The sequence below is a fragment of the Falco naumanni genome, chromosome 1 (assembly GCF_017639655.2).
Source record: "Falco naumanni isolate bFalNau1 chromosome 1, bFalNau1.pat, whole genome shotgun sequence".
In the NCBI taxonomy this organism is placed as follows: domain Eukaryota; kingdom Metazoa; phylum Chordata; class Aves; order Falconiformes; family Falconidae; genus Falco; species Falco naumanni.
Genome location: NC_054054.1, coordinates 123,342,718 through 123,368,149, shown reverse-complemented (window position 1 = coordinate 123,368,149; position 25,432 = coordinate 123,342,718). Strand labels below are relative to the sequence as shown.

The 25,432-nt window shown below is 40.6% G+C and overlaps 1 protein-coding gene across 8 annotated transcripts in view; it reads left to right on the top strand.

The window, feature by feature from the left end:
• Positions 1-24,563, top strand: part of PITPNC1 (phosphatidylinositol transfer protein cytoplasmic 1) — a 90,337-nt gene extending 65,774 nt beyond the window's left edge. For 6 of the 8 annotated variants that reach the window (XM_040582000.1, XM_040582002.1, XM_040581998.1 and 3 more), the window contains 4 exons: positions 3,938-4,033; positions 12,763-12,918; positions 13,903-13,966; positions 20,847-24,563. In XM_040582000.1, coding sequence (XP_040437934.1) covers positions 3,938-4,033; positions 12,763-12,918; positions 13,903-13,966; positions 20,847-21,106 — 576 coding nt within the window. In that variant the 3' untranslated portion in view covers positions 21,107-24,563. Of the gene's footprint in view, positions 1-3,937; positions 4,034-12,762; positions 12,919-13,902; positions 13,967-17,739; positions 17,859-20,846 lie in introns of all 8 variants that reach the window. The other 2 variants (XM_040582003.1, XM_040582004.1) reach the window with 1 other exon arrangement.
• The last annotated feature ends 869 nt before the right edge of the window (positions 24,564-25,432 follow it).

Sequence of the window (25,432 nt, the reverse complement as noted above, 5' to 3'; positions counted from 1 at the left end):
AGCACATGGGATAATACCCATTACCTGCCTGTAATTAATTTAGGGGTGCTCTGCTTTTTTGGAAAAAAAGCCTTTAGCTCTTACCTGTTTCATTTCTCTGCCTTAGTTGCATTTCTCAGCAATGGCTGACTGTCTGGATCGAACAGAACAAGTAAGAAAAACATAGAGATCTTTTTTTGCCCAAAGCATCACAAGGGATGAAAAAAATAGCTTCCAGAAAAAAACATATCCATTTTCAAACTTGTTTGTTTATAGTACTGATTTTTTTTATATAGGCTGCCTTATCACTTTCTAACAACTTGTCTTTATTGCTAAGTTGACCTGTTATTTAACTGTTTCCACAGGGAGTTTTGTGTCCTGTATGTACTGTTCAAAATGTGAATTAGCTGCCTTATTACAGCCTTCTGACCACAAACTCCTGGTATCTAGGCTGGCGGAAAACCCATTTTGTAGTAAAGACCAAGATGAACAGCTTTCCAGCTGGTAATCCCTTGAATACCTTCTTTACTCTCAATGAGGGGAAAAAAAAAAAAAAAAAAAAAAAAAAGAATCACGAGAGGGAAGCCTATGTTATGAAACAAAAGCCTAGCCAAACAAGCGCAGGTTTGACCGTCAGTCCTGGTGGTGTAGACGAGTGAGGAGTTTGCCAGTGTGAATATGATCCATGGATTCAGCTCAGCCTGGCTTTAGGCTGTTTATATCCTGACCAGCTTAGCTGTAGTGATTGGCCATAAAAGTTAAATTTTGCGTTAGCTACATCTGAGTGAGGTTGAAGGCAGCAACTGAGCCTGAAGGTAGAAGAAAAAGAAGAAAAATGGGAAGGGAGCTTGTAGGAAAAAAGATATTAAATTTGTTGTTGACTTACTGTCAACCTGACTTTCATAACCTGACTTTCTGTTCTGGCTTGGCTACAAGGAAGAAAGAAGTCACTAGCAAAGTATGCGCTAGGACATGTCATTGTAGGTCCTGAGGAAAATGAAGAAAAGTAAGTTAAATACACCAGCACTTGTATTTCTGCAGTATCCTGTGTCATCTTTCTTTCCTGAAAGAATCCTCAATCATCTGCCAGGAGATTTTTTATTTGATTTGATTTTCTTCAAAAGTAACTATTGACAATTGTAAAGATGACCCAGTTGAAACTTTTCTTGCACTTTTTGTCACGATGTGGGTGAATCGGTCTCAATAATGAGTTCTCATTCCTCTTCGAAAGTGGAAGTGGACAAACGCTAGTCTGTTGTAAAAAAGCTGTCGCAGCCCCCCCAAAAAGACCCCAAAACCTACAGCAAAAAGAACATTTCAGTCTGAATGTTATTCTTTGTTTTGCATTTGATTGTGTATTTCAATCTCAATTAATTACTTGGCTTCCAAATGTAAAGCCTGTCCAGTTCTTTCCAATGTAATATTTAATATTCTGCTTTTCTACATCATCTTCTTAAGGGTACAGATTGTTCTCACCATTCATTTTCTGCACATTTGCAAATACAGTTGCACAGATTGGGAGCCTTATGCTTCTTTTCGTGGCCTTTAATCTCTTCCTTTAAAACTTTTAAATTTCTTTAGTCGCTTTGATCACAAACGCAATAAACCCATTCCTCCCTACAGGTTTTAAGACAATCCCAGATTATGTGGCTAGGAGAGGCAATAAGAGAATTAGAGCTAAGAAAGAAAATCAGTCTTGTTCTCTAACGACTTGTTATTTTCTACTGCTGATAGAATGAGAAAATTAAATCTCTATCTGCAAATCTTGTGAGAACAATCTAAGAAGGGGAGAAGCATAAATGATTAGACAAGAGCTTCTGCCAGCAAAGGGAGGCGAGAATGACATTCAGCAAACTTTTGGAATGGAAGAAATGGTCAGAGATAGCCTGAGCAGCAAATAAGGCATAGTTGAAATGGTTGAAAAATTCCTCTTGGTTTCGACAGACTGGCAAAGGCATCTGTCATCCCTGCTCCTATCAAAGCATTTTAAAGAGAGAAAAAGAATTTTAAACTGTATTACTTCGATGTGCATTATGTGGATCAAGCCTGTGACAGAGCAGGGCACAGTTCTTCAGATGAGATACTGGGTAATGGTCCCCATTTAGATCCCTGCAGATGTGCAGAAATCTGCATGTGCTTGAATTTATTAGGCTTGTACTTCAGCCACAGACTGATGCAGAGCCTCGGCTGACCTGGTAACGTCCATTTGAGAGAAATCTCCATTATTTTATTTAAAGCTCAGAGATTACGGTGAAATGTATCTTGTTCCAGAAATAGTTCAACTGATTTCATCAAGGAACATCTGAATTTGTTTAGGAAAAAAACAAGTGAGGAAGCTTATAAAAAGTGACCTATATTACATATATAAAAAACATAACAGTTATTTTACAAAATGTACCCTGATTCTAAGAAAGAGCACTACAGAGGAAGGACCTCTCAGCTCAAATTTGTTCAAATAATCAACGTAATCTTTTGCAAAACAAGGTTTGGAGAAGGAAAATAAGTACACAAATAAAACCAGACCGGAGTTTCCCTTTGTTCAGTTGTGCAGTTTCAGAGACGTCCACATTTTATATGCAGCTCAGTAAGCACTCAGTGTTGCCTGTTTTATTCCAGTACTGTTAACTACCAAGACAAGTTAAAATTGTAGGGTCAAACTTTGGCTTTTCGAATATTTGAATTATGATTTTCTGAGCGACGTTCTTCTTACCAGCTGCGGTACTTGTTCACTGTAGCCTATTGCTCGCTCTGAATGCTTTAAATGGGCAGCCGCATTTCTTTCAGAAATAATGAAGTAGCGTTCTTGTTACTGAACAATTGCTGGCATTTTATATTTTTAACTGTTCCTCTAGGATGAAATGTAATGAAATGAACAGAGCGTACGGTACATTTATTTTTCTTTAAAAAAGGAAAACAAAAATATTTATGCTTCCTGGAAGTGTTAGCTATAGAACATTGTGCCTCAAAGGAAAAAAACACTTTGTTAGCTTTTACCCGTCTTGACACTGTATGCACGGCTTCCCTGAATTTTATGATGGCCTTTTAACTAGTCACTATTTCCAAGTCCCAGAATCATGAGTAGAAATTTATTGCAGACAAAGCCTAAGTTGCATGGGTCACTGAGATGCCTAAATAATTAAATTACGGAAACAGGCACAGAAGCCTACTACGGTGCAGATGCAAATGACCTGCATTTGCAAAATATACCCGTCATTTGCCTTGCATAAAACAAGAGACTTGGTGTTCAAAACCAGTTCCTAAAGGATTAAAATGAAAATAAGCTGTATGTGTGCACAAATGGATAGTGGACATTTCCAGCTTCCGCTGAGGGCTGTTCAACCAAAATTTTGATTCTCAGTATAACAGCAACTTCGCCTGACCCGTTCCCACAAAACAGCTGCAACTCATTAGTGTCCCTGGAGTGAAAACGTTAGAAACACCCAGAGTCCAGAAAGTCAGGTTTTTACACAGTGATGGAATCTAGTTCAAAGAGGTTAGTTAGAGGATTTGAGTTCTAGTTAAAGGATGCGATGAAACCAAGCCTAGGTATTGACTTTACTATTCGTGACCGAAGTCTCCATGTACAAAAGGCAAGAGCAGCGGTGTGAGCAGTAGGTGCTGAACGCAGTGTGTTCTAATGTACAGCCCGCTGTCCCCTGACCTGACATAGTGAATTGTTCCCAAAACAGCCTGTGGCCTCATTCAGACTGTTGTTAACCTTGCTCAGGAACACCTTGCTCGTATATGATCTTTTCTTCCCTTTGACGTTTGCAGTGGGCTACAGAATGTGACCGTGACCCTGCAAAAGCTTCCGATCCTTGCATCAGAGGCAGTTCAGGTGCAAGCCCAACATACGTCACGTTGCACAAATCATTGAAATCGCTCGTAACCATTATTCCAGGTGGATTTTGCATGGGTGTTGTTTTGTTACAGTGTTGAATTTCTTTACGTCTCGCAGATTTTTGACAAAGAAGCTAAAGATCTGGAGCGAGAAGTCTGCTTTATTGATATTGCCAGCGATGAAATCCCTGAGCGCTATTACAAGGAATCGGAGGTAAGAGACAACTTGGTTGTGAAATGGTGAAGAAGGGGGTGTAAAAGCAGGAAAGCTTTGATAGGAATCAAAACAATTTTATTTTTGTATGAAACCTTGCTGGTCAGCAGTATTTAAAAAGCTTTCGGTCAGAGGGGAAGCAGATAGCAACCCTCTGTCTGGGTTGCCTGACACTTTCTTTTGCAGATTCCTCCAACCTTTTGAAATGCTTTCATACCCTTATCAGAACATACCCAGTACTACACCTTCGATTTTCAGCTGAATTCGTTTGAAGCTGAAAGGGCCTTTTCTTTGAATCATGGAGCTCAGTGAAGTGTCTGCAGGTCTGAGAGGTTTTAAACGTGCCTGTTGTCCTTATTTGCATCCTGCCCCCACTACTAAGTCACGCGAAGTGTCGCAGCCTGGGCAAAGAAAAGGTGCTGCAGTGAGAGCAGGGCTGATGCTCGGGGGCCACCATGCCACAAGAGCAAGGAGGACTGAAGCATACTGCATACCATGGTAAATCTGCCAAAAGGCATCGATGGCAGCAGACACATTCAGTCTCTTAAAATTCCCTGGAAAATTGCTCCCATGCATATTTGATAGCGCGTGGCTCTGAAGAACGTGTTTCTTTTAGGTCAGTGCAGTTTGCTGGTTTGAAATCAGCAGCCACCATGCGAATGAAGGTGAGGTCTCAATGTTATAACCTCAGACTTGAAAAATCACGGTTCAGGAAGCAGCAGGAGAGGAATGATCAGATCTATGCTTGCATTTAATTTTGGAGATAGGATTTGCCTCTGGAGCCAAGTATATATTCATAGCTGGCAATGAGTATGGCAGCTGTTGGACTATACAAAACGAGACTACATAATCATTTTTAGGATAGAAAATGAAGACCTGCCAATGAATGTATTTCTATACCATAGGAGACATGATTTTCAGGCTAAAAAAAAGTCAGGGACTTGTTATCTTCCATTTATAGACCCTATTTCAAGTTTTATGTATGGGTCATAAACCAAAAATGGGTCTACAGTAGAATGAGAAGTAATTTCATTAGTTTCCTTCGATAATGAAACCCATCTGTTTAGTACCAAGAATTATATAACACCTCATGAAACAGCTGATCGATCCCATCATCTTATCTGAACTCCACGGTCTTCTGGTTCCATTTAGGAACGACTGCTGCTATTGAACGGGTCAGCATTTGACTGTGTTTTAAAGAAATCATGTAAGATTTTTCATCTCAGTGTCTGCACTTTCGGAAATTGTAAACACGAAGGTAACAACTAGCTTTTCAGCTTTCCCTCCTATTTTTAATAGCCAACTATTAAGGAAAATTTCTATGGGATTACTCCTATGATATATAAAACCAGCCTCATGACAAGTAAGAAAAGGATTTCAGAGTCTTTGTGTTGTTATTTCAAAGACAAATCTAGATCCCAAGCAAAATGGAATTTTATATGGGTTTAAACAACAAAAATAGCCCAGCATCTGTTGTTTTTTCTGTACTGATGGATGATTTGTATGTTGGTTACCAAATTCTGTTTCAGAATTCATACAAAATATTACGAACACCTTAGCACTTAACTGTGTACACATCCTGTAATTGATACTGAATTAATAATAGTTGAATTCAGTATCTTCCAAAGTTTACAAACTATGCAGTTTTAATGCTAGTATATGATGAAGATAAAGCCAAATTCCCATTTCTGATGAGGCCTCTCGCATAATTTAGGGACTATAAAAAGAATTTTATTGTTTGTGAATGTAATTTCCATCTGTTTTCAATCAGAATGGCATAAAAAAGTAACTCTTATGTAAATGAGAAATGATCTGTTTTCCAAATAACAGTTTCAGAGATAACTAAAAACCATTTACTGTAAGCTTTTGAAAGGTATTTTAGTTATACAGATAACAACAGTTTGGCTGCTTTTAGACCATCTAATCTGAATCGATGCTAAGTTTAAAGATTAAAAGTGAAGTACGATCCTCAGGATTTCAGAATTAGATCCCACAGGGTAAGTTCTGACTCCCGTCCGGAAAGATCAGTGAGAATGATTTTAACTTCAGGCATGTTAGTAATCTTAGTAATGGATCTTTCACATGCTTAAAATTAAGCAAGTTCCAGGATCAGCATACTTCGTGGCTTCTAGAAATGAGCTTTAAATTTCTTTTATATCCTAACAAAAGTGCACCCCTCTTCAATGAAAAATATCCTTCAGTTTTTAATAGCAAATTGCATTATTGGGTTGTATTACTGTATATTAGAGAGGTAGCTTAAATAATTTAAACCTTTCACTCCTGATTTCAACTGGTTGCACCTATGATCCAAAAAATGATCTTTTCAGTTGTCCTGATTTGAATGTTATAACCAGATCTATATTCTTTCTTCGATTGTAACTTCCATAATAATGATTCACACATAAAAATACAAAATGTATAAAACAGCTTCATATGTATACTATTCCATTTGAATTGCACAGCTCATTTTGACTTGTGCTGCTACTGCTGAGAGAGGAGAAGTGTTCCATGAAAATGCTGTGATGGCTGAAGGGAAGATGATTGAATTCAACTTTGTGCACGTCTGCTTTGTCTCTCCTTCTAAATATTAACTAAAATTGAAGAAAAAAAAATACAGTTAGCTGGAGGCTTAAGGAGAGCTGTTGTTTTATTGAGGGACACTTTAAAGGAACCTCTGCCCACATAATACCGAGTGATCTCTTGACCAGAATCATCCAAGTGATGTGAATTCCCTTAAGAATGGAGGGCTTATCTGCCGGTATATGCATGAGAGGACTTAAATCACCAAGTAAACAGTGAATGAGAAGACAGTTTTGTTAGCTGTTGCAAACACACGCAGTCCAGTTGTGTCTCCCGTGGAGGTACACTGATTTCTGCTGGCAGAAGAGTTGCCCTTGTGGAAGGCTGGAGGAGCTATGGCTGACTGCAGCCCTTCTGGCTGTCTCAGAACAGGTGACTTAATTTGAGCTTAATGACCATCTACAAACTTCACTGTGAAGTACCCACCAGAATACTTAGCAGTGCTGCCATATATTAAAGAAAGCTTTTTTTTACAGGCATGGACATAAAACCCCTTAAACTTGTAAGAAGTTTATATGCCAGGTTCCAAATTGAGAAAGTTTGAATCTAGATCCAAGCTAACAAGTTTGCCTGTCTTTCCTAAGGAGTCACATACGTTTCCAGATCTGAACGTACCTATTACATTGAATACTGAATTTTATATTTGTGTATGAAGAATGTACAAGCCTACAGGTAAGGGGAGTTGTGCATTTTGTGAAGTCATTTCCTTGCAACTTTACCATCAATGAATATGTATCACCAGCCATCGTGTATTCCCTAAATAGACATACGTATTTATCTGAATTATAGAAAAGAATAAAACGGAGCTATGCTGAAGAGCGAGGGCCTCAAGTGAATCATTCGCTGAAATGAAACATTTACTATGGATGTGAGCTACTGAGCAAAATGTTCTTTGTAAACATACTCAAGTTCTCAAAATTAACAGTGTCTCATTTCCTGTTTGTAACAAAGCAGTTGAGAGTCGGACAAATGGAATAAACTTTTTAAGTTACCTCCGAACAGAAAGACTTTGTGCAGCTGCTGCAGTTTTCTTCTTCAATTGCCGGCTTTTTTTACTTTTAACACAGCTGCACTGTAATAGGCCCAGCTTAGTACTGTCCAGGTGCTTTCAGAATAACAAAACCTCTATCCCATTACAGAGCCAGAAAATTATGGTAGTTGAAATAATACAGCTGCCTCAGCCCCCACACTGAACGTGTGCGACACGGCAGCACAGCAGTCCGGGACAGCGCACAGCAAAACCAGATGAAAATTGTCCTTTTTCTTACTAACTTGGGTTGTGAGCTCACGTAAAGGCTGGCAGGATTATCATATTTTAACATCTCAGTTATTAACACCCCAATATTTACACTCCTTAAAGTATTTAGCTCTTCCAGAAAATACATTTTAATGGAAATCCAAAAGAAGGAAAAAAAAAAATCCTTTAAAAAAATTCCTCCACATAAATGTCTATAGTAACATCTTTACATCAGCAAATCTTTCCAGAGCCCTAGCTATATAAGCTTAAATCCAAAACCTAGTAACTGCAGCTGATGGGGAAATGCCAGATCACATGTATTAAACCCGTGAAGGATTAATTCTGAAATTCAAGATCAAACAAAATGGTCTTCACCTTAAAGGAGGAAAAAAGCCTGACTGCACTTCAAAAGCATGGTGGTGGAATCTATTGCAATAGGACTCTGAAAAAAATGAATCCGTGCACCAAAAGGAAGGAAGGAGGAATCCATTTCTGGAAGATCTGAGCACCTTCCAGTAGGAGAATAGGATGCATGGCATAAGCACAAAGCTCTTTCACCTCTGGAGAGCGCATTCAGCTTGGGGATCTTTTTCCATGTGAAAATGGCTGAACAAGCAAGCAATTTTCAAGACAGACCGGTGACAAGGCTAACAAGATATTCCACGCAGGCTTCCAGTGTACAAACAAAGGGGGTGCTGCCAGCTGCGGAATAGTACGGCATCTTCAAAGCACGCCTGATACCATGGCAAAGCTAAGGGAAAGTGTGCCCGTTCGGATTCGGAAGTTTTCTCCAAGCAATGAACTTTTTTCAGTAAAATATTTCAGTAAAATTATTTCAGTAAAAATAACGTTTCGGAATGAAATCTGAAAAGGCATTGCAACAACCCAGCGCTATGTCGTCAGCGTGTTGGTGTTTGCCTCCTGGTGGGGGGTGCAGTCCCACATCTGATGCCCATGACATCTGCAGTCCAGGAGGAAGGTTAAGTAAATAAATGCTAAATGCTAAATAATGGAATCTCCCATAATAAGCATGTTGAGACAGGAACCACCAGCCACGGCCGAAGTAAGAAACATGGGGAGAGTGCTGTGTTTGAAACCGTACCCATCACACTGTGGCTTTTATTTTACTTTCTTGTAATTTTACATTTTATTCTCAAATAAGCCCAGCTTATGGGTCAGGATGTTTCTGCTACGTTAGCAGAAGTGCTATTTTTAAATCACTCTGCACCTGGCAATAATGTATTGCAAACACAGAGTAGGTTTTGCTCCTCTGTAGCAAAAGGATTTGCCAGATGGGCTTTCCTAATAAATTGTGCCTGATAAAAGGACGAGAAGGTTATTTAAACAAAAAGATTTTAGCTATGCCATTACATTTAAAACAGATTGAGGATTTTGCCGGTAGATAAATTAAGGGGAAAATAGTGAATAGAGTCAGTATCCTTTGGATGACGGCTTCTCTAGAGAGGAAGGCGTGGGGTGGCTAAAAGCAAAAAATAAGGCACGTGCACAAAATTAATGATCTAAATAATAACATGAAACCAGGGTCAGACCAAAGATCAGCTCACCCAGTTTCTGGTCACTGACAGAAGCGTTTCAGAGGCGTGTGCCACAATTCCTGCCCGCAGAGCACGCTGCTTCGCCCCAGCCTGCTGTGCTGTGCAAATCGCCATGCCTTTCACAGGGGAGCAGCACGGGGACGGCCGTGCTCCGGCAGAGGCAGGTGCTCCACGCTTCCTCCTGGGACCTGCAGGGATGGCAGCGTGGCCCTGAGTCTGATTTGTTCTGACGAACTTAATCAGTGAGCTACGGCATGAAAGTCAGGAGGAGAAGCAGTGTTGTGTCCCAGCGTAATTTCTGCTTGCATTTAATAGAAAATTATCATCCCTAGTTCCTGGGATTTGGGGTGGGTGTTTTTTTTTTTTTGAGAAGGACCTTGTATGCCTGGATTGCAGAAAGGATTCCAGGCTGTGACTCAATCTGGCCATGTGAAGCATGAGTTAGGCACATAAAATCGTTCTGGGTTGTGGCTTTCACGTCAAAGTTCTCATTGGTTTCAGTGGGCTTTGGAGCAGATACTGAAAAGTGAAAAGCAAAAAATGAGCAGTTCTGGTCACACCAAAGGTGCCTTTGGCGTGGTGTGCTCCCCGTGGCTGTGGCCAACAGCAGAGGCCTAGGAAAAGCATAAATATATGCAAAATATAGTTAATATAGAGATTCTTCCCCTAAATACTTCCTTGTGTGAACCATAGCTCAAGCAATTGCTGAGCCAGAATGTGTGTCTGTCTAAACCAACGACTTTTTTAAAAACACTGGGGTTTTAGATCCAGGTAAAAAGCCCAGTGATGTTCGTTCTACTTAGGGTAAGGACTCCCCCTGTAAAACATCGATGCCCTTTGAAGTGATGGGCCAGAGATTAAACTCTCGAGTTCACTTTGCTTCACGTTGCCTCGTGTCTTGCAGCCCACGACGCAGCTCGTGCGCAGGCTGAGTTTGAGCTCGCCTGAGCAAGCACTCAGTAAAATCTGTAATGCCTTCATCTTGCATACGGCCAGCTGGAAATCTATTCCTCTGAATTCTTGCTGTTCCCTGGCTTCCCTTCATCGCTCAACAGTTTTAGAGTATCAGTATGTGAGTGTTTTCAGAAAAGCAGGAATTTCCATGACAGCTACGAGACGTGTTGCCCAGCATTGCAAATCGTCGTGTCCTTCAGGGAAAATGGACACGAGTAAGGGAAGTGAATGTGCCGTCTCTGGGTGCTCTTAAAGGAATTTGCAGCCAGGAGTGATGCCGTGGATCCACTGTATTGCAGTAGGTGGATTAATTGTGGGGCACCAGTTTCAGAACGATTTCCAGTATGAAACCCCTTGTCTGCTGGGTTAACTTCACAAAAATAAAACGGGCGAACACGGCTTTCACAGCATCCCGCGGGCTCGCGCCGTCTGAACGAGGCGCAAGTTTTTATGCATAACTGAGCAGGCAGGCAGGGTGGCTGTTCTTTATTTAATTTTCATTTATAAATTCTGAATACTTGATGCCGACTCAAATTCATTACGTTAAATCCCTTTGGACTAATGTGAAGTTAGTCCGTTACAGAGCTGGTTATCGCTGAAGGGATGTGAAATGTAACACTCAGGATTATTAAAGTGCGTATCTGCAACGCTTAATCAAGACAACGGCTCCATCACACTAGCACCGTAGGTGTGTGTAAGAAACAGCAGACCCTTCCTTACAGGAAACTACTTTTCTTTGATTTTCCTTTTTAGAAATAATTACTTTACAGGGGAATATTTCTGCAGGAATGTTTGAAATCCTATTTTCTGTAATTATTTCTTCATTCATGGAACCATCTATTAGAATTTTACGTCTTTCTGAATATTGTATCTTAGTCCTTCCCTTTTTACTTTTTTTTTATATATATACTATTATTATGCTAATTGCTTCAGGCAGTGATCAGTTATAAAACAGCTCTTCCAGCCAGAAAATATCTAGATACATCTGAGGTCAAGCTTTATTGAGTGAGAAGATTGGCAGCATCATGTGGCTGTGCGTTGTGATATACAGTGGTACATAGCTCTGAGAGATGATGACGCTGAATTGTTTTTATGGTGATTTAACATTGAAACCTTATTATACTGAGAGCTTAAAGTTTCTATTTAGGAAAGAATGTGTCAGCAATAAAAGCAATGACTTTCACCGAGAAAGAAGACTGTCACCTCATTAGAGCTTTGTAGAGATGCTTTAATGACAGAGCTTCAGTTTATGGATAAAATCAGATGCCAAGTCAGGAGATACCTAAACAGTAGAAAAAAGGGATGCAGAATGGTATATAAGCTCTCACTTATGAAAGAAAATTAAGGTCAGATCAATTTTGGGGGTTTTTTTCTCCTGATTTGTCTTCCATTTAGTGCATAATTTAAGTACGTACTTAATACATATTTAACTGCTTTCGTAACAAAAAGATGGATTTAAAAGATCTTCCCAGATCTCAGCTGTGGGGAAGGCAACACAGATGAACACTGGTGGTTATTCTTGAAGACAGATTTTACAAGCTCCGCTGTGAATTTACTGAAACATTATTTTCAAGTTTAGAAAATCAGTTCTTAACTGCAAATTATTTCTGTTTACAAGATGTAATTAGCAGTATTGGACATAAGGAGAAATGGAATTATACCAGTATGGAAAATAACACTTGGATAGATAAAACTGTATTTTGTACAGATAAAAGTAAATTTTAAAGATGAACTAACGTCCTTATTGTTTATTTGGTCTTGCTGTTGTAATTTCAAAACCAATTTATTTTATTTTCCTGTTCGTAAAACAGAGACAGGGATGAAATTAGTGTTTTGACAATAACTCAGTTGTAACCAGAGCTGGCTACGTTGGAGGAGTTTCAGACTTAGCTGGTCACCTGCATATACAAGTTCACTTAAAATTGAAAATGGCATTATCAGGGTCACGTCAGTGTCCGTGTGTCAAAGCTCAAGCTGGACATGAGTTCAGGAAGACAGGCATGGGTAGAAAGTACGAGTAAGTCACGCTGAGGGAGTAGTGGAAAAGCAAGCTCTGAAGAGGTAATGTTGTTTTTTCCAAAGGCCATAAATAACACTTGGAGTGCGCTGTATTGTAATGACTTGCAATAACGTATTTTCCTATAGCTGAAAATGCCCTCGATGCTCTGATTGTCAAAGCATATCCAAGAATATGCTGCTGTCGACTCACTGGCCATTGGATAAAAGACAGGATTGGATTTTGGTATATCCTTGTCCTTATTTAAGTCAATTTTGTATTACTTCTTCATGATCTTTATTAGCATGTTTTCATGTTTTATGTCTTATCAAAGCATTTACTTTAGCAAACTGGCAAACGGGACTTTCTCTCCTGCATTTCCCAGTATGTTTTCTTTGTTTTGCAGGATCCTAAATATTTCAAGTCACAGAAGACTGGGAGGGGCCAGTTAAAAGAAGGCTGGAGAGAGACCCATCAGCCGATTATGTGTTCCTACAAACTCGTGACTGTGAAATTTGAAGTCTGGGGACTTCAAACCAGAGTAGAGCAATTTGTACACAAGGTCAGTGAAACAGGAGCCGTTTCTTATCCTTCACATAAACAGAACTTGAGCACTACCCTGCGGAGGAATGTAACCGTGGCTGTGCAGAAGCTGGGGAGCTCAGCTGAATCAGCTCTCAGACCTCTCTCAAGGTCTGAAGGATCTGGAGCAGAGCCAAAGAGTTCATCTCTGGGTACAGACTTGACAAAGCCTGGAGCTGCTCATGTCTATAAGGTTGAGAAACACTATCAATAACTTTATGGTAGAATCACAGAATGGTTTTGGGTTGGAGGGGACCATACAGATGACCTGGTTCCACCCCCTGCCCTGGGCAGGGACCCCTCCCACCAGCCCAGGTTGCCCCCAGCCCCGTCCAGCCTGGCCTGGGACACGGCCAGGGATGGGGCACCCACAGCTGCTCTGGGCACCCTGTGCCTGTGCCCTGCCACCCTCACAGGGGAGAATTTCTTCCTAATATCTTGCCTAAATCTCCCCTCAATACTCTGATAAATATATGAGCTAAAGTATGAGTACACATGAGTACCGTACGTGTAGCAATGATGTGCAGAACTTCTTACAAACAGGTAGTGTGGAAGTTTTCCAGTCCATCTACCAAAATTAATTCATGAACAGTGTAACAGCCAAATCATAGTATTTTTCAGAGTATTGACTTTCCACACGTGTGAAAAACTTAACAAGGAAAAAGAAGAGTTCCAGAACATGTAATTGCCCAAAGATTAACGGGTTCTGTACACATTCCCAAATGGCTTCCCATGCTCATCAAAGCCACGCTAATGTGATCCAGTGTTGGCGACAGATCCACTTCAGGTGGGAGGCTGGACTGCAAGACCTCCAGAGCCAGCGTGTCTGGCTCTCTAGGGCGTGTCTTTGTAGACACAAAACTGTCAGAATATTTTTCACTTTAAGTCATGTAGAAAGGCAGCTGTGACTTCTCGAAAATGTTTTGTTGCTGCAGATGTATTTAACCTTTTCCTTGTTTTGCAGGTGGTCAGAGATATCCTATTGATTGGTCACCGGCAGGCTTTTGCCTGGGTTGATGAGTGGTATGGTGAGTATTCTCCAAATCCAGCCCATTTAAAAGGGCTGGTGCAAGGCTTATGGCAGTTAACAACAGGTTTCCATTGATTTCATGGATCGTCAGGCCCTAGTGTAAGTTGTTCATGAAAGGGATGGAACAATGTTCAGGTTCTCTGGAACGCACGGAGCCCATTTACAGCAGGTTCTTCGTAACAAGAGTGGGCTGTGCTTTAGGCAGCCAGCAGGCAGCATACAGGGACACCTTTACATCCTGCACATCTTGGTGTATATGCATCAGTCCCGTCACCCTGCGTTGTAGGCAGATAAAAGCTGCCCCTGCTGAGAGCCATCTATATGGAGAACTGCATGCAGGTCTGAATAAAGCTTCTTATTAAGACTGCATTGACGTGCAGTCACTTCCATACCACAAACTCTGATCCAGCACAGTTTCAGCTTTTTAGGAAAGTTTTAAGCTCTTAATATGGATTGCAGTAAAGAAAAGATGAAGCTCTTAATGTCCTTTCTGAAAAATAGATATAAATGTAAAGCCTACTGGGTCTGATTCAACAGCAGCTGCGTGCAAAAACTGTTCTGAATCCACGAACCAGCTGTAGGAATGGGCACTTTCAATAGTACAGAGTAATCTGAATATCAAACCAGCCGATTACAGTTTGTAAAATAAGCTCATGGGGTTTGTGCTTTTTACGTGTATTTTCAGAAAGATGTATCCATAATCATAGATACTTGTAGAGCAGATTCTAAGACGTTCCTGTAACATATAATAGGAATTTGGGTATATATTTAGAATGTTTATTTAGACCCTCCTTAAGCTTCAGGAAACACTGTTTTGGGCATTTCGTGGATAAGAATGACACCTTCTTTCATCAAAACTCAGAAACGTGCTGCATTGCTTAGAAATAGTCAGTTAGCCCAGCTGGTGCGCACACATCTCCAGTGACTTCATAAACATGCATAATTTTACACTAGAATCTACACCAAAGTCATTGTGCTGTTTTTTTGAAAATACAGAAAAATTTGCTGTTGAAAACATAAAGTTCTAATACATGTAATACTGCACGAAAACCTTGTGCTGTAATGATCATCAAAATACTGAAATCTCCTAAAAATATCTTCTATTTCGGGATAGCCATGAACTAGTAAGCAAGTTTTGTATCCAGGTAGAAAGATTTCTTAAGCAATACTGGGGGGGGGGGGGGGGGGAGTATTTTAGATGGTTTTTTTTTCTACCTGAAATACAACCACCTGTCATTTTTCCTGTACAAAGTCAGGGAAACTGATAACTTTACACAAAGCAGCCTGACTTCATGTAATAAATAAGCTCATGAATTTGCCCCAAATCTACACAAAATATTTGTAAAAGTGAGGCATAAAGACATGTTCCTGGGAAGCAAAGAGTCATCTGCACTTCAGCAGAGTTATTGAAGTCATTAACAAGTGAGGAGTCGTAAAGTTAAACATATGGAATAGGTTTAGCCCAAAAACATTTAACTACAGATTTTCTCAACTTAACTCTGAATCCACAGTCAAAAATATTCTTTCCACAAATACTGTGATACACAATTATCTTGTGAATTTTTACTGTCACAGTGAGTCTTTTTAGTAAATAATGTAGTGTACTTTTAGAACTTAATTGTCAGGCGAAGTACAAAACCTAAAAAATCTGGGCTTACTAAAATAGATATGAGTAAAGGCTAAATATATATCAAGATTTATAAAAAAAGAAAGTACGGAAAGGTAGTTTGGGTGACTCTGTGCTGTCTGCAGCCCTTATGCCGCTGCGTTGTTCTGAAGTACAACAGTTGGTAAGACTTGCTGGCTAGAAACCAAGTATGTCATTATCCAAAACGAGTGAGATCTAATTTGTATTTATCCATTTCAGTTTAATACATATGATCCGTAAAACTCTCGTGGTACTGCTCTTGACATGCTTATTATGTGTGTAGGGAGGGTTTTTCAAAAGTATAATTTTTAAAGCATCTGTGTGCCTTCACTGTGTCTCTTGCCATCTTTTAAAATAAAATTTTAACAAAGACTTGGAGATGATGTTAGTCAGCTAAACTGGATCGAATAATCAGTGTGATAAAATTGAGTATCAATCAGTTACGTTATGGATCTTACTGACTGATTACTGTTACTGATACTGTAAGTATGAATGTGTCTTGTCATTAAATTTACTAAACTGTATTTAGCTTTATTATAAGAACATCTATTTTCACCGTGTTATTTACTAATAAAGAGCATGTTCTCTGCTTGGCACAGTGCATCCTTAGCATGTGATTGACATGGCTTATGAGCTTATTTTTCATTTCAGATAACACTAAAAGCAAAAGACTAAGAGAGTATGAGTTAGTGGTGTTCCATGTTTCCTTTTGATCAGAATTTTAACCTGCATTTCATTTTCACTGGTGTAGTGCTACATTGTACTACGAATCATGGAATCATTGAGGTTGGGAAAGACCTGTAAGATCGTCAAGTCCAACCATTAACCCAGCACTGCCGAGGCCACCACTGACCCATGTCCCTACGTGCCACATTTACACAGCTTTTAAATCCCCCCAGGGGTCGTGAGTCCACCACCTCCCTGGGCAGCCTGTTCCAGTGCTGGACAACCCTTTTGGCAAAGGAATTTTTCCCAATATATCTTTTTCTTAAAAGCTGTCTCGTAAAATGCCGCAATAGCCTCGTATCAAATAACGAGGAGTGGTGTGATACAAGAATTTGCAAATCCAAGTGGCACGTAATAAACTGGAGAAAAACGGTAGCCTCAAGAACAAAAGCACAGTGTACGTTACCAAGAGGGGTAATACATCTGCAAGTATACTGTGCTAATAAAACGCTACTTAAGTTTTATGAGTAAAAAGTTGATGGCTGCTGTCATGAAGCTCTGAAGTTACCAAACCATTGTAAAGAACAGACCAAAATTCTGACAGATTTATGTTCCCTTACACCTTGCTCTCCAGTAGATTTATTGAAAGCATGGGAATACTCAGAAGAGTAAGATCACAAGTCAGTTAATTGGATGCTTTATGTTTTTACTGGAAGTGTGGTTTATGACAAATCTTTCTAAAATCTGTAATAAACGCTTGGAGTTAACTAGCAGGCACCTACCAGATTACGCAGTCGTTTGACAACATCAGGCATGTCTAGACAGTGACAAATGATCCCGCTGGTAGAATCAGCCTGATTTATAGACTATTTCTAATTCTTATAATTCATTAATTTGCTTGAGGCTACAAAACTGTTAACATAGTCACGATTAATTCACTTACCAGTATAATTAAGTGTTAGTTTCTGGAATCTAAGCTGATGTGTGCTCTAACAGTAAAAATGTTTGCTGGTTATGAGATGTACTATGCAAAGATAATGTAAAATCTTTTTGAAAGTGCCTGGAAAGGTAAGTAAATATTTATATTTCTATATCTATCTTTTATTCCAAGGGATCTTCTAAAATCTTTTTAGAAGATCGTGGCCTCTGCCAAGTCCTGCACTTCAGTACTTTTTGCCTACCTTATGTCACACGGATACTCCTAAACAATTTCCACTCCTTCCTGTTCTCTGACTCCCTTTGACTTAACCTTCTTACACCTTCCTTGGCTGACACAACTACCTTTATGAGTCAGTTTTCATAAAGCTAGTTGCTCCGTGCTTTTTTTTAAATCCTTTTTTGGCTTCTGCTGAAAGACTATGTGTTCCTAGAATCTTCTCCTTAAAAAGAAAAAAAAAAAAAAAATGAAGTTTGCACTGAATCAATGGAAAATGCCAACAATTTTGAACTTTTTACAGATATGACTATGGATGATGTTCGAGAATACGAGAAAAATATGCATGAAAAAACCAACATTAAAGTTTGCAACCAACATTCATCTACTGTGGATGAAATAGAGAGCCATGCCAAAGCAAGAGTATGTCAATTTTTAACACATATTGCCATCCTCAGCTAATAGACCTGCACAGATCAACGAAGAGCAACTGACTGATCTTGCTGGCCAGTCAGTGGAATTTTTTGGAGGTTTTGGTTCCGTAGGAACAGAATCTTTCTCCGTGAAGTGTGATCCTGCCTTTCATTTGCACTGTAAACTGCCACTGATGTAAGAAAGGGTGGGGATGAGCTCATGTACAACTCCTCGTCTTCCAGGAAAACACAATTCTCAAATTTCAGTTGGATGCATAAAGAGGAAGTTAAAGAGGAGTTTTACTTTCTATTATTTCAGTAGTTTAAAAATGCAGGAGTTCAGAGTGCTTCAGTCAAAAAGCCAGGAACGTGGGGAGTGGAAAATTTCTATGGGACTGGTAGAATTGTTTGCTTCACCAGGAAAAAAAAAAAAAAGCTCATTAATGAGTCTCTCTTTTCGAACTAATTCTGATGTTGTCATTGATTAGTTACCAACAAGGTGAGAAACTTTCGGAAGTATGTGACAGCAGCTTGTGGAGAAGGGTGGTCTTCTGCGTAGGTTCTTTGATTCAGATTCTGGAAATTTCATAACGTATTTAAGTTCCTAATTTGGGCACCTCAAGTAGAGGTTTTTTCTAATATATTTCTATTAGAAATAATAATTTTCTAATAAATCTATTAGAAATAATTTCTAAAATCAGAAATTATTACTCCCTGCAAATAGAAAAGAAGCAGTGATATTTGCTTTCGAAATGGTTTTATTCCTTTATTTCTACTAGTTGCACCGTAGAACTGGGTGATGGTTTCACTCACGTCGTGAGTGTGGGGCAAAGCCTGCAGGGCTCCAAGTCTTTCCTTCGTTCTTACTCCACAAAAATTGCCACCAGCAATTTGTTGGCGAAGTAATAACCAGGGGAGGTAATTCTTGTGTTTGTGATGCTGTAGCTCCACTGGCATCAAGGTTACTCCTGAGCTGAGCAGTAAATCGCGAATCAGTTCTGAACGTGGCTCTGAGATTAAGGATTTTGCTTTGAATGAAGCCTGCCATCCTTAGTTCCCATGTGGAAAAATCACCTTTGAGGTCAGAACAGAATTTGTCATAAATGAAAAAAAAAAAAATTAAAAAATGAAAAAACGTCTGAGCTTTCTTAGCTCAGGGCAAGGACTTGTTTTACTTGACCGTATTGCAGACCACAAGGGAATTTAAAGCAAATATGAGCTAAAAAACAGAAGGCAACTGAAGGGACAGTAAGTATTTCGTGTCTGAATTTAAAATGAACAGTCACTTAGCAAGACTTTATCAACCTTCATTTCAATGGCCAGGAAGCTGAGAAATCTTTCTGTCCTCTTTCACTTTCATTTATCCGAGACAGCTTTTGTTCGGGGCAGTACAGAAGCCCTGGGTCGAAATCAGCTGAATAAATGCAGGGGCGCCCTTCGGAGTCCGGGGGCTTCTCAGCCCTTCGGGTTTGGGAACACCGCGCACACGGGTGCAGGGGGTGAAACGAGATGTAAATCAGCAGGACAGGCTCGGATCTGTCTCCAGCACGAGTAGGTACAGTTCTTCAGGGACCATCTGTTTATTTTTGCCACTTACCTCAGATTTGAAAGCCGCGTAGTCCTCGCTCCTAATAACCTGCAATGTGGGCTGGAAAGGTCCCGGGAATGTCGTCTGCAGGGAAGGGAGAAGGCAGCTGGCAACATGCGGGCTCTTGTTTATTTAAAATGGTTTGTAATGCAACATAAAGCTTCTACATCACGTTTGCAGCCAAGGCTACAGCTGCATACAGCTGGGTAATCTTAAAAAGTATGGATGTATGGAAAGCGTAGGATTTTGTCACGCACACGGTACGCACCATTGCCAGTCCCGTGTCTCAGGCGCCCAAATATGTGAGAATTTTAAATCGATTAAAATGCTAGTGTCTTTATTTCTGCGGGGGGTTTGAGCTTTCAGAGCTGAAAGAATCTATAAAACAGCGTAATGAAATACTTCACGTTTGCAGATTTAACGTGATGTTTAGTGAAAGCCATAAAATTTGTTCCAGTTGGCTCAGTGGGCATCTTCCAGGCAACGCAGACGTGAAGTAGCAGGTTTCAGCAGAGTCTTGCTGATTTTTCGCTCGGTTTGCCGTGTGTAGCAGATGTCAGTTATTTGGGATTTATCCGGAAAAGTTTTGCAGGGCTGAGCTCGGACCACGGGAGGCTGGGCTCGCTCTGCCCTCTCGTGGGTTCCCGCAGCACTGTGGCACGCACACGGGCCGCTGCTGTGGACCAGTTTCCCATTGCAAAGTGGCTTCTACCTCTCGGCCTCTGTTTTGCAGGGAATTTAGCTGTGGATTTGTCAGTTGGCCAGAAATGTTTTCAGTACGGATTCTGGATGGGAAAGCTGAAAAGCATGTTGTGGCTTTCTCCAGCAAGAGGGGGAGCTTGGGGATTTGGCAGTGAAAAGCAAAACGGCCTCAGTCCGTGCGTGCAGGCGCATCGTGCGATGGGAGCTGTGCAGGGGGGAGAGAGAATTTATCATCCCTTGGTAATTACAGTAGATGAACAAAGCGATGACAGCCAGCCCTTTACCCGGCCATGCTTATCATCTCAGTGAAAGAAACAAACCCCCTATCAGTTTTATTTGGTTTCAAGTCCTGAAAAAGTCGACTTGCTGACTGTGTATCTAAATGTATTCTTTAATTGCCTGTGAAATAGCTTGATTTTTCCAGCAATTACAGAGGTAGCAATCTTTATTCCGTTCAGACACAGGTAGAAGAACCATTAGTACATGATTAATGTACTTAACTTCATTTCCTTTATGTTGGCCACATTGTACTCCCATCAATGCATTACAATAGGAAGGCATTCACGTGGAGAATCACTTAATGATATGCATGATAAGCAATCATTCCTTGATTTATAATTTGGATGGAAGTAGTTTAACTGAGTTAATGAAATGATAATTTGAAATTATTCTAACATGCCTTTTATCTTTCTTTCCTTCTTGCCGAAGACATGACAATGGATCAAGTTCGAGAGTTTGAAAGAGCCACTCAGGAAGCTACCAACAAGAAGATCGGCGTCTTCCCACCTGCAATATCTATCGCTAACATTTCCATGCCTTCTTCAACCCGCAGTGCTCCATCTAGTGCTCCGTCAACTCCTCTCTCCACAGATGCTCCTGAATTCCTAACGGTTCCCAAAGACCGGCCTCGGAAAACGTCTGCTCCAGAAACTCTCACTCTTCCAGATCCAGCGAAAAAAACCCTTTGAATTAACCCAGCATGTTTCCTCCTGATAAGCCATGTCTACCACAGCAAGACTGATGTAACTTAATTTCTACAAAGGTCATGGTGGTTTGTTGGTTGGTCGTTTTTTTTGGTTTTTTTCCTCTTAAAATAATCTTACTGGTGTGGAAAGATTACTTCTTTCCTCAGAATTGATCCTTAAAACCTTCAGAGAAGTGCATGCAAGAGAATGTAGTTTATATACTCCTAAAGTAGTGTTTCAAGCCATCTTACTGACATACGGTGAAATAGTCTGAGGGGAACCCTGAAAAAACATAAATCATCCTGTAGCGGTACCCTACCTACAAATCCTCATCTAGGTCATAGCATTTATAATTAGGAGTAAGTATTTAGTAAAGCTGCCAAGGACTTCTGAGGCAAATCAGTGCCAACTAAAATGCAGGGTTAACAGGAAAAAACCCTCCCGTTTTCTTCTTTTATAGCGGATTTTAAAAGCCTTCCTACTCTCAGGCTTCTCCTGTGTATTCGTAAACCTTTGACCTGTAACTCATTGCACTCAAACACCAACAGCAATCGCTCAGACTTGCAGTTCGCTTAATATGACTCAGGATTTGGGGCCTTAGCTAACAAACGCAAAACTTTTCAAACCTAAAATACCGCTGTATCGAAGCCCCGATTGTAATTAATTATACTGACTTTGAGGCCATTGAACTATTTCTACCTTGCACAGAATTTGTAAAAGAAACCACCTGTTTGTTGTAAATAATGTATTTTAATAGCTCTCCCCTGTCCTTTTTGTGGTCTCCGAAGCCCGTATTGGTGTTCATCGGTGGTGTTCCTTGTGTAAGATTGAAAAAAAAAGCAGCTAAATTGAGCCAGTTGAGAAGCAAAACCAATGAATTCTGTCTTTTCCTCGCTGGAAGAAGAGTGGTAGTTACGCTGTAGGATCTTGAATGTAAAGGAAAGAGAATATCAGGCTCTTTTTTTCTTTCCCGCCTCCCGTCTTTCCCAAACAGCACGTTCCCAAAAGCTGGTCCCAGGCTTTGCCGTCGTCCCAGGAAGGGGTGAGCAAACCTGGTGGCTTTAGGAAGCAAGGGAATGGTGGGGCTGCGCGGTCCGTGGAGGGCGGCGCGAAGGGAACAGAAGCTCTTCGATCTCAGGAATTAAAGTGCAGAAAAGGATGTTTCCCGGTAGGGAAGTGTAGACTGGAAGGAGGAGAAAAAGAAATGGCAGAAGCGGTTTCTTCCTTCCTTCTCAAAACGGAAGCTCGGTGAGAAACGTCCCCCGCTGCCCCCACCTGGGGTGCGCTGCCCGTCACACAGGTGGGCGCTGCCGGGACCTGCGGGTGCTGCAGGGGGTGTTCAATAATCCGCCGCTCAGCTCCCAGGGAGCGACAGCCGTTACCTGAAGCAAGAGCAAAGCGGGTGAAATTTTGCACCACCGGTGGGGCGTTAGGTGGATGGTAAAATAGAGGGTCCCCCAGGGCTGAACGGGGGTCGGATGTTGAACGCTCCGTTTGGGGGTGGCCTTTTACCTGGGCGGGACGTTCGTGCCGTCTTCTCAGCACCACGCTGGGACCTGCTGGCTGAAATGCACTGAACTTCTCGATGGCTGTAGATCCAGTAGGAGTTACCTTGAATGTGTGGTATTTATAGAGTAGTTTTAGTAGCAGGAGAAGTAATTCCACTGCCAGCCTGCACTGAAAACAAGTGTATATTTGTTTGATAGTTAAAATCCTGTAGCTAGCAAAATCCTGCGGCTCTTTGTAGGGTAGCTGTGGTCTGACTTCATGCGTGTCCCCCCCCTTACCGTCCATGTTTTGCTTTGCTTTTCTTCCCAGAGCTAGTAATTCTGTGTGATTAGTAAACCAATGGGTAACGATTTATTTGTTTGAAAAGAAGCCGCTGTAACGATGCAAACAAAACTTGCCTACACTAGTTTATGATTTCAGCTTAAAAAGTGTGCGGATTGTATATTCATGATTATAACTGGTCTGCTCTTTTAATTATTATTATTTGTTTAGTTGCACGATTGGAACATCGGAAGAGAAGGGAAACCTTTGAAAACATGAAGCATTGTTTGGTGGGGTTTTAATTTCCTGAATTTGACCTATATAGGAATAGTGGAGGTCTGCTCCCCCTGACGTCTGGTTTTCAGTGACTGTCGTCTTTGTCAAGGCAGAATTTGCTCAGCTCCAGTCACAGTGTCCTTGTGCTTACACATTACTGTTTCTAGATAAGTTCTGGCATCTGCATCTGACAGGGATTATTAGATCAAAGCAGTCCTGCCTTTACTTACATTTAACCGATTGATTTCCAATCCCACGTGGATACAGTGATTATCATATTAGGTGGCTTTGGGGATAAGGCATGTGTGACAATTACTAACAGACCTGAATAGGGCACATCTTAATAGCTGCGTGACAGAGATGTAGGAGAAAGACACTGATCACATCGTGATAAAAATGACAGACTGTTCCGTGTCCCGTCTGCCGGTGCTGCTGCTGTCACCCTGCCACCCAGCAGGGCTGTTCTCCAGGAGCACCGGGTTTGCTGGAACAGCCGGAGTTCCCCGTTGGCCACAACAAGGATCAGTCACGTTGCCCCCGCGTTGCTTGCTGATGAAGGCAGATAAAAAGATGGGTGATGTTTCATTGCTTTGGGTCAGAGATGCCCCAGGCTTGTCATTGCCTTTGTCAGTAACCCTCTGCTGTGTTCAGCTTGGCTTTCCCCTCTGCTCAGTACCATGTAGTCAATGTCATCTGTAAATACCTTTTTCTGTTTGGTTGGGGTTTGTTTGTTTTCTAAGTAGGATAACTTTCTAGAATATTCCCAGCAAATGCTCAGAAGCACACGGAATTAAATGAAAAGCAAGGTCTGAACACTTCAGCATAACATCTCGAGGCAAAGGGGTCGGTTTCATTACCGATTTTTTTCACAGTGCTTTCTGTTGTGTTTTCAAACATGTTTATGAGGAGAAAAATAGAGAGCAATTTGCAGGTGTTCATCACTTCTTTTGCAAAAATAAATGCTGTGATCGTTCAGTGGGTGCATCTTTAGAGCCTGGTGCTGTGCAGCAAAGCTGAACAGGCACAGTAGCTGTGTTCCTGTTCTCTGCCACAGCGGCTGAAGGATTGCACGATCCAGCTCTGCTGGGGCTTGGCAAGGAGCTTTTCATCAAGGAGAATACAGTTCAGAGCAAAGAACACAATTAGTTTCTTTGGGTTTCTATTGAAACTTCTTCCCAGCTTTGCTTGTACATTTATGTATTTCGTATAGAACAATCATTACAAAATAACTGGCAATTCATTGCAGTCTTTAGGAGGGGACGTCTCCCAATAAATTAAAAAAGGGAGGTATCCATAAAGACTATGAGGAGCAGCACATTCCTGAAACACATACTGAATAGGATTTCTTATGAATGTAATGGTTAATTTTGTAAATGACTGGATAAATCCTGTGAAAATAAACTATTTGACCTTATTCTTTGGCTTTTTTGATTATTCTGGAAGGTGATTTTGTGACATCTAGTAGCCAATTTGCATTAATTGCTGCTGTAGAGATTTTGAAATGGAAATACTTGTTCCTTGAATTTTAGTTTGTAACAAGACCGCTGTATTTTGTTCAAACTGCTTTGAAGCTTGCTGCACTATAACTTCAAAACAATGTGCTCTCATTTGAAATAAGCCAAATGTATATGCTTTACATGAGTTAGTGAGTGCGGTGAGAGAGAATTCATCATCTTGTCAATAGGAGCTTTTCTGTTCTCACTGTTTGGACTTGGGTTTTTATGTGCAAGTTAAAATTGCTATAGAAGTCTAACAACGTTTTGCTTTAAATGAAGAGCATGGTCATTGAATTACAATCTCCTGTAGTTTCGTGGCATCACTAAAACAGGTTTCTTTGGTTTATTTCATTTCTGTGATAATTCCATGTGACCCTGAATGTCCAGTAACTCATTTCTTTAGAGCAACGGTGGCTGCTTTAGGCAACGCATCACCACCACCAAAGGAGGACCAAGTCTGGAAATGCTCTGCACCTTAAACGATGCAAGGCTCAGCAGGAGAATTTGATTGTCATATTCCTCATTCATATCACTTAGTTTCTGATTTTTCCCGAGTTATTTATTATTTTTAATATTGTATTTTCCCTCTCATTTTGTTGTAAATAAACTACCAACAATTATTCTTTACAACTGTGGCTATTTTCTTTGCCTAGGTCTCCATTAACATATCTATGGATGTATATAACTACAACATATCTAGATAACGTATCAATGGAACATATCCGTGAACATTTCTACCCCCAGCTCTGCAAGTTGCTTCCTTAAAAGTAAATACCACAAAGAATTG